Source organism: Mustela nigripes, chromosome 6 (assembly GCF_022355385.1).
Source record: "Mustela nigripes isolate SB6536 chromosome 6, MUSNIG.SB6536, whole genome shotgun sequence".
Classification (NCBI taxonomy): Eukaryota; Metazoa; Chordata; class Mammalia; order Carnivora; family Mustelidae; genus Mustela; species Mustela nigripes.
Window position 1 is genome coordinate 52,750,421 of NC_081562.1, and position 9,658 is coordinate 52,760,078.

The following is a 9,658-nucleotide window of genomic DNA, read 5'->3' on the forward strand; positions in this document are numbered from 1 at the left end:
TGAGGCAACCCTAACCTGGCAACTAGCCAGGCGCCATCTTTTAATGGCGGAGGCCGCCCTAGCCAGGGGCCTGCCTCTGACATCTCCCCCTTTTTTCTTTTATGGCAGGGATCGTGCCTGTCTTAGGTTGTCAGTGGTGGGGAATATCCTTACCCATCATCAGACGGCAGATATCAATGATCTGCGTCCTGTCTTAGGTTGGTATATTTCCCCCACCAATCTTACCCATCGTTGACTACCGATCCAGCATACTTAGCCACACTTGGGGGGATGTTCCAGCCTCTATGGCTAACAAGGCCTGCACCAGGGCTTGCTGTTGCCTATGTTGCTGTCGCCTCCAAATCTGCAGTTTCCTTACTAGCAGAATCAAGCCCACTACGAGGATTGTCATCAGACCAATTATGCTAGCCCATTGTTTCCTAAAGGTTAACACATCTTGCAATGTTTTGATTATCTCTGGGAGGGTAGCAAGCTCAACTCTGGTGTTATTTATCCTTATTATGCCTAGTAGCAGTGCTGAGTATAGTTTGGGAATTCTGAGGACCAATTCCCCTGCAAGTATTGGGAGAGCTGTTAGGAGACATTCTGTAAGTCAATCATATTAGTATAGGCTATGGGAGTTACACAAATTGCCAGGAAGGGTGCTATATATCCCAGTCCCAATAAGGCCCCCAATATGTCCACTTGTTCTTGAACCAAATCCACTCTCTGGTTGACTATCAGGATTCCTGCTTGCAGATGTGCATTGATCTGAGTGTGTTTGAAGGGCAGCCACCGTTCCTTCTGCAAGGGTGTTCACAGCTTCCGCAGTGGTTATAGTTGTAGCAAGCGAGACTGCTGCTGCCGTGGCAGCTGCTGTAGATATAGCCAATGCTGTCACAATGGCAGCTGTGATACCAAAATCTCTCTTCTTTCTGGATAGCACCACCGGTAACTTGTCCTCTGGAATGGAAACTGGGATAGGAACATGGGTAGGGATACGCATAATCACAGCCAGCTTGAAGGCCGTGACATTCCAGCCCTGGGAAAGATAGCAATTCTTAATGCAATTCAACGTATCATTCAGCTCGCTATCATTTGCTACAAGGAAAAGGAATGGTGGCGAGACGCATATGGGAGTGGGCTGATAAGTAATATTATTGGGACTAGACACATCAACTGTTTTGTTTATAGAACAGTTGAGGAACTTGCCACCCTTTAACATGGACACTGCTGAGATATCAGTACATGCTCCTAGCAAGTTACAGACCTGCCATGTATCAAAAGGAGAGGAGGGAATATGAGAGAAGAGTTAGTCACTGGTAAAGGATATGGCCATGCTTTAACCACTGCCCACAGCTCTCTGGCGTGAGTCTGCCACAGGAGGTGTAGCATCCCCCAGAGTTATCATCAGTATCTTCAGCATCATGACTGGTGTTCGGAGGCAAGGCTGCATGCACCAGCCACTCTGGGATCCAAATTGGAGTTTCCTTTTCCTGTGGAAAAACACATACAGACCCCCTACTCCATAATAACACTGGATCTAGTCCATTCCACTTTCTGTGAGGATGTCCTTCCAAAGTACTAAAGCTTAGGGGGAGCAGCAGCATTACTTGCATGTCTGTCTGCAGCTGATTTACCCATTTCGTCCAATGTTAAAAAATTCAAAATAAAGAGAATGGTGTTCAGTTTATCTTTAGGGGACCTGAAGGTGTCCCCTATTCCCCCTTTTTGTTTATAAAGCGCATTTTTTATTGTAAGATGCGCGCGCTCCACAACACCCAGTCCTTGTGGGTTATAGGGTATTCCATGTATCAAGTGAATGTCAAGTTGTTGTAGGAAGGCTTTAAAGGGTTGTGAGGTGTAGGCTGGGCCATTATCTGTCTTTAACTGGTGTGGCTTTCCCCATACCATGAAAGCCTGTAGGCAATGGGCGATAACATCTCTGGATTCCGCCCCCCCACCCATATGCACTGAGGCGAAAATTATTCCAGAGCAGGTATCTACAGAGACATGAACATATCTTAACTTTCCAAATTCTGGAACATGTGTGACATCCATTTGCCATATATGATTAGGTAACAAGCCCTTAGGATTAACCCCCAAGGACAGTGCAGGTAGTAAGGTCACACAATTTCTGCAGGAGACTACTATGTCCAGTGCCTGTGCTTTTGTTATGTTAAATTTGAGGCAAAGAGTTAAAGCATTCACATGGAACAGCTTATGATAATGTCTTGCCTGTTGCACCGGGTCCTCAATGGCAAAGACAAATTCTCCTCTGGTTAAGCAGTCTGCTAACCGATTACCTTTTGTCATGGGGCCTGGTAAGGTTGTATGAGCTTGTATGTGGCCAATATAAAATGGAGCCTTCCTGTCCCAGCACCACATATCTACTATCTGATAAAAGGTTGAAGGGTTCTTGATGAAACATTTGAAATGCTTTTATCACTGTGAGCTCGGTTTCTTGGGGAGAGGAGCTTTGAAATAGGAAGGTCCAACTCTCTTCTTTGGTAACTATAGCTCCTACTCCTTGCTTTGATCCATCAGTGAATATAAGCCTTACATTACTGAAGGGTTTATGGTGAGTGATCCTAGGGTATATGATTCACTAGAACTACTCCCCTCTGAGGCACGAGAAGACCATTCCTCTTTCACTTCCTCCAATGCCTCTGCTCCCTCTTGTAGAGCTGATTCAAATTTGGGTTTAGGCCACACCAGACATCCCCGGACTAAGGTCCATATTGCCAGGGTCCCGGGTGGCAAAGGCGTTTTATTGTCCTGTTTCTTCAAATCCTCCCCTACGTGGTCCCATTGAGGTATGTTTAGCAAGCCTTCATCTAGGAACCATGGAGCCGCCTTTTCCACTGTATTCAAAAAGGCCTGAGCAGTTTTTGCTTTTAGTGAAGTTCCACTGGCTTTCAGCAGGTCTTTTAAAGACCCTTCCAACCGCACGTTAGATACTTCAGATCCCATTATGAACACACAGACAACAGATGCGGACGTTAAAGACACTAACTAACACATTAACATTTTACACGCATATACTTCAGTCGACATTAACTCCCCGCTTTACCGCGGATTACCTTGCAAGATTCCTTTATTTAGTTCCCGGGTGCCGGCGCCATTTATCGCCCTCGACCCGCAAGGACGACAAGAAGCCCCAGTTCAGATGCATCTTCTCTCTCTTTATTTCCGCAAGTCTACACACTTATATACACTTACATGACCAATCAGCGAGCAGGGTACAGGAGGGAGCGAATCAGGCTGCGCACCTAAACGAACAACTTCGCTAGCAACCAATGCTGTTTACATCCTCTTTGGGCGTTCTGCTTAGTCTCATGAGGCAACCCTAACCTGGCATCTAGCCAGGCGCCATCTTTTAATGTTGGAGGCAGGCCCTGGCCAGGGGCCTGCCTCCGACAGTCTTTAAACACGTATTTCTGACATCTTTCTCCGTGTTCCATGTGGCCGCCACCATGGACAGCTGTGCCTCAGTGTCCCACAATTTGCCGGTACTCTGAGCAAAGACAGCAAGTAGTATTTGCCTGTGACTAGTATTGAAGAGAAAGATGACTGGGACCAGGTGGACTGTAGGGGTCAGGCTATCCTGTAGCCATCTGCCTACCTTATATTTGTTTGGGGCCAGAAAAGAAAGGGAAGATAAACATCCAAGCGTGTTTATTTAGCTTCTTGGATGCAAAAGATAGTTAAAGGGGCATCAGTTTACAATACACAAAATTCGGAAATAGGAATCAGGAGTCATGGGTTCTGAACCCAACTTCTCTTTGCTAACTGGATGCACTCGACTTTCCATGACTCTGTTTTCCTATTTGTAAAATAGCTCTGTTCCCTATTGTGTAGAATTTTCATGAGGATGAGCTCCGTGCATAAAATAATGAAAGTGTCATAGTGTAGGGAAAGAAAAATTCTTCCTCTACCCTCCTTCAGAGTCTTCCTTCTGAACTAAGAATTACATTTACATGCGACAGATTAACTGGAGATTAAAAAAAGACAAAAAACAGTGTCATTATGTGTTCATGAAAGTCCAATAACAAAACCGAGGCCTAAAGAAATGAAGAAGCCCCCGGCTTTTACACTTTTTAGACAAAGACACAATCCATTTGTGAGAAATTGGCAGGGTAAGGAAAACAGAGGATTGAGAGCTTTAGGATTCTAAGTGGAATTTGGCTTGAGGTCACGGATTAGAAAACAAAACTAACAGGGCTTTTTTGGCTTTAAAGTTTCTATCTCTGGTGATAAGGATTTTTTTTTTATTATTCCTAGTACAGGGCGTGCACCTCTCACGGGAGATGTGTTTCCTGCTGTGAGAGGGACAGAGAAGGGACTAAGAGTCCTTGTACCAGCTGTCCCCCAAATAACTTTAACTCAAAATAATCAAACGCCATGTGGGATATCTTGGGGCACACTGCCCTTGGCCCCTACGGTCCAAACGTAAGATAATATTCCACTCTCAAGATTGGTTTGCCAATGTGCTCTCATAATTAATTTTCGTCCAGTCCGCAGGATTAAATGTTTTTACCAACTCAAGAATCCGCAAGCTGCATTTCTGTCCGTCGTTCTTGCCGTATCCAGGAATGCCTATGACCTATCCAGAAGGTAAGGATGAGATTTACTTACCTGCTAGGATAATCAGCGGGGGGTGGGGGGATGATGTTTTTCTGAATATAAATGTTGTGACTCTAGACCAACTTCTTGGTAAGTTTCCCCCAAATCACATGCCCTCCCACCAAAAAATCTGATTTTTAAAGCAATTATTGTTCTCTCTCTCTCTCTCTGAAATCTCAAAATTGACTGTCTTTTTGTCCCAGCCTTCAGCAATCTTTCTATTTCGAATCCTTCTTATCCAGGGTGGTTTCAACACCTACATGGTCAGGGTAAGACAGACTGTACTGCAGTAAAACAAACCCCCACATCTCAGTGTCCAAGCATATAACAGTTTTATTTTCTGCTCATACAAAACTGCTTTTTGAGTCCAGTGGCTGTCCGGAGCAGCTCATTACCAATCAATGAGTCTGGGATACCCATTCTTGTTTCACCTATGACTCCATCTCCAATGTGACATTTAAGGTCATTACCACGGGAAAGGAGTGGTTTCCACATGACCTTTTGTGGCCAGCTGTGGAAGTGGCATATATCACGTCTTCCCTTATGGCAAGGGAGACTGAAAAATGAGAAGGATCCTACAGACATTTATTGTCTGTGTGACATTCTTTTATAAAAACCAAAGAGGTGGGGCGCCTGGGTGGCTCGGTGGGTTAAAGCCTCTGCTTTCAGCTCAGGTCATGGTCTCAGGGTCCTGGGATTGAGCCCTGCATAGGGCTCTCTGCTCAGCGGGGAGCCTGCTTCCTCCTTTCTCTCTGCCTGCCTCTCTGCCTACTTGTGATCCCTGTCTGTCAAATAAATAAATAAAATCTTTAAAAAACAAAAACATGATACGCTCTAGTTCCATCCATGTTGTCGCAAATAGCAAGATTTCATTTCTTTTGATGGCTGCATAGTATTCCGTTGTGTATGTATACCACATCTTCTTGAAAAAACAAAAAACAAAACAAAGAGGTTTTGATGTATTGGACAAAACAGAATAATCCAACTTTCAGCAGAAATACCACAAGTCTCCTTGTGGGTTTCAAGTATATCTGCAAATGAGGGAAAGTTGAAAAGATTCTCAGTAATCTTTTTGATGGCTGTCAGGCCTAGAGAAATTTCTCATTGCATATTTGGATATCTACTAATCTTACTTTTTAATGGGAAATGGGCTGGGGTAAAGCATTTCTTAAAAATAAACACATACTGTAGTACAGTAGAAATACTTTAATAGAGTAGGAATTATTTACCTAAGAAGACAAAGAATAATGTTCTAATTGACAACAGGGGAGTAACTAAGAATACTCCCTCAACAGAAAGAAAATTCTGCATACAAAAAAAAAAAAGAAAGAAAGAAAGAAAGAAAAAGAAAATTCTGTGTACAAAAAAAAGAGCACTGTGCTGAGAGCAATGGGACACGTTCTCGTCATACTCCTGCGTGGTAGGGCATATGGAACTTTGAAAATTCACAGGCTCATTTAAACTTCCAAAGGCTCAGTTTCTTCCAATCTAAAACCAGAGTGACAACCTCAAAGTTACTGAGCATTTGTGCGAACATAAAAGAAGAAAATAGAATTATGATTCCATGAATAGTATATTTTTTAAAAAAATAATTTGAAAGCACTATTATTTTCATATCCCTCTTAATACCAAGGGTGTATTTTCTTTCCAGTCCTAAGAGAAAATGTATTCGTACAATGATCCTGAAAACAGAGTACCATCATTACATTCCTTTATATATATATATAAAAAAAAAAGTTCTATTTATTTGCAAGACAGAGAGAGAGGGAAAGGTCTCACTGGAACAGGGGGAGGGGCTCTGAGGGAGGGAGTAGCAGACTCCCCGCTGAGCTTGGAGCCCAGCACAGCTGGATCTCACAACCCTGAGATCACAGTCTGAGCAGAATGAAAACCAAGAGTTGAATGCTTAACCAATTCTTCGCCACCACCAGAGGCCCAGTCCTTGCATGCTTCTCCCACATATTCTCTAAGGCTCTATGCAAACTCTGCATTTGTATCTGTCACCTATCCATCATTTCTTTTTCATTTCCACCTTAGTCTTGTGCCTCCTTATTTAGGAAGGAAATGACTTAAAAACCATCCTAAATTACCTTCTTGCCTCCAGTCCTTCTCTATTTCAATCTGTCCTGGACACTGCAAAAAGCATTATCACCCTTAAATATTACTTTTATCATGTCACTTAGTTCTCATAAACGTTTACTATTTTCAGAATTTGTAGAATTACTGCTTTAATGTTCTAAAAAAGCATATCCCATGATATTATTTTATATATGTAATATATGTATCACATTTCTATTTATATATTTATACCTGTGATCTCTATCTTCTGATCTCTAGAGTATCACCTTTTTTTAATTAAATTTTTTTAAAGATTTTATTTATTTATTTGACAGAGATCACAAGTAGGCAGAGACGCAGTCAGAGAGACAGAGGAAGCAGGCACCCTGCAGAGCAGAGAACCTGATGCAGGGCTCCATCCCAGGACCCTGGGATCATGACCTGAGCCAAAGGCAGAGGCTTTAACCCATGAGCCACCCAGGCGCACCATATCACTTTTTTTTTTTTAAATCAACCTAACTCCTACCTTCACAGATCTAATTTTTTGTCCCAATCTTCATGGTGTTTCATTATATACATCAACTATTTACTCAACACAGCCCTAAATTAGACATCTTCCTCCATTTTCCCTGCAGGGAAAATTCTGACCTCTGCATGTGTGTTCATAGAGCCATTTCCATCAAATACCTCCTCCATTCTCCTTTGTTTCTCTTTCTCCAGGGATCATCTAAAAGTCTACTTCAGTGAAGTCTTCTCTAGCCAATCTGAAGTTCTTTATTGAGTCTCTGCTGTCTGTAATACATACTTTACTGTATCCTAGAGTTTCTGTCCATATCTCAACCACTGTAAAAAAAACAAGAACAACAAAAAACATTTCTGAAATCCTCTTGCTGTAGCTACTATTCACTCTTCTTTTTTCAATTAGCAATAATCGTGCCTCGGATAAACCTCATTGGCTACGATACTGCCACTGCGCAAAGCTTCACTCTTCTTTTTTGATTCTCCCTGCCAATGGAGAACATGTGATTATCCTTTCAGCATCAAAACAGTATTTGGTGTGTTAAATTACTCTTTAGTCTTCCCTTTGCCCCTTGAATAATCAGCTTCTAGAGAGCTACATTTGCTTTCACGTCCAGAGAAAAATACATTTACCTCCAGTCTCTTTGAAGAAGCGATAGGATTCACTTGCCTAGAAGACAAATAGATGAATGAACAAAGTCACAAGCTGGTAGATTAGGCCATTCCAATAATAAACATTCCCTGAGCAAATGACCTCATTTTACTTGAGAAACTAGGCAACTCTAAGGAATTCATGATAAAAATGAGGTTTACACGGGGACCCTCATATTGTCCTGCCACAGTCCTTCCTCTAGCAAGTGGTGCTGGAGGACCAGTGCTCCCGAGAGAGAACTCTCCCGTTGTGGAAGTGAAAGAGACAGTCCGGACGTATTTCCCTGAGACCTGGATCTGGGACTTGGTTCCACTCAGGTAAGTAGGGTGTTGCCCAGAATTTCGTTGAGGAAAAGATGTGGCTCACCCTCTGTGATTCTGGTGTTCCTATGCCTTGCAGTTCTGTTCCACTTCTTCCTGGTAAACTTTTAGGTTCATAGTTCATTGATCTCATAGCTCAACGATGCAATTTTTTTTTAATTTTTAAACTTTATTTAAAATTTTTTATAAACATATAATATATTTTTATCCTCAGGGTACAGGTCTGTGAATCGCCAGGTTTGCACAGTTCACAGCACTCACCAAAGCACATACCCTCCCCAATGTCCATAACCCCACCCCCCTTTGCCCAATCCCCTTCCCCTCAGCAACCCTCAGTTTGTTTTGTGAGATTAAGAGTCACTTATGGTTTGTCTCCCTCCCAATCCCATCTTGTTTCATTTATTCTTCTCCTACCTCCTTAACCCCCCATGTAACATGCAATATTTTTTTTAATTTGGCCCTGAGATATCTAAAATCATGATAAGTAGGAAAATACCCTTGTCTCTAAAAGGAAAGGAAAACTTTTCAGAGACCTCGCTAGCAGTGCCAAACTAGTAATCAGGTTTAGCGTTAACCATACTGGGTTACTAGGTTAGCACACTATCAGCTAGTATCTGTGCTAAAAAAAAAATAAAAATAAAAAAAAATAAAAGATTGTTTCCCAAGACTTCCTCTTATTCCCTTCTCTAGTTTATCAGGTAGAAGTGAGTTGGCCGTGAAGGTCCCTGACACCATCACGGAGTGGAAGGCCAGCGCACTCTGCTTGTCTGGAACCACAGGGCTGGGCCTCTCCCCCATCATCTCTCTTCAAGTGTTCCAGCCCTTCTTCCTGGAACTCACTCTCCCCTACTCTGTGGTGCGAGGAGAAGCCTTTACGCTGAAAGCCACCGTGTTCAACTATTTGGCCCATTGCATTCGGGTAAGGACACTTCTCTGGAGGAGAGCAAAAGTGGAAGGGAGACACCCAGTTGCCATTTAATATCCAGGTCTCCTAGGTAATGTGCCAGCAAATCATAGCTGAAGAATGGTGTAACCTCATTTGGGAATGGGATAGTTGCTAAGGGCAAAGCTCACTGGTTGAGGTGAGGTTATATTCACTTGGGACTTTATATTTCCTGTGTATTCCTAAATTCAGACCTCATTTCCACCTGATTTTTTTTTTCCACTCTGACTAAAGCAAACACCTCTTCGCTGTGCTGGCACAATCCTAAATCCTGGGAATTATCTCAGTTCTTGTCAGTTTTTTAGCTCCCTATTGGCAACATCTAAACTACAAAGTGCTGGACAGGATTTACCTTGTTTGAACAATTTCCCAAAGCCTCTCAGTTAGTTCCCATTGTCCCTTGAAGCTCCTTGCACCTGTTATTGTCCCTCTACTTGTGTTCTTTCTCAAACTTGTGCATGGTTATGGGGATAGGTCAGTGTGCAGCTGGAAGCCTTCCCTGACAAGTCAGCCGACTTAGTGAAAAAGAATGAAGACACTCCCTGTATCTGTGGAAATAAG

The 9,658-nt window shown here is 42.7% G+C and overlaps 1 protein-coding gene and 1 pseudogene across 1 annotated transcript in view; one reads left to right on the top strand and one right to left on the bottom strand.

Annotated features, from left to right (window-relative positions):
* LOC132020273 (pregnancy zone protein-like) overlaps positions 1-9,658 on the top strand; it is a 46,716-nt gene that overhangs the window by 27,634 nt on the left and 9,424 nt on the right. The window contains exons 12-15 of the mRNA XM_059404466.1: positions 4,497-4,596; positions 8,025-8,151; positions 8,845-9,073; positions 9,572-9,658. Coding sequence (XP_059260449.1) covers positions 4,497-4,596; positions 8,025-8,151; positions 8,845-9,073; positions 9,572-9,658 — 543 coding nt within the window. The remainder of the gene's footprint in view (positions 1-4,496; positions 4,597-8,024; positions 8,152-8,844; positions 9,074-9,571) is intronic.
* On the bottom strand, positions 7,485-7,645 carry LOC132020943 (U4 spliceosomal RNA; annotated as a pseudogene).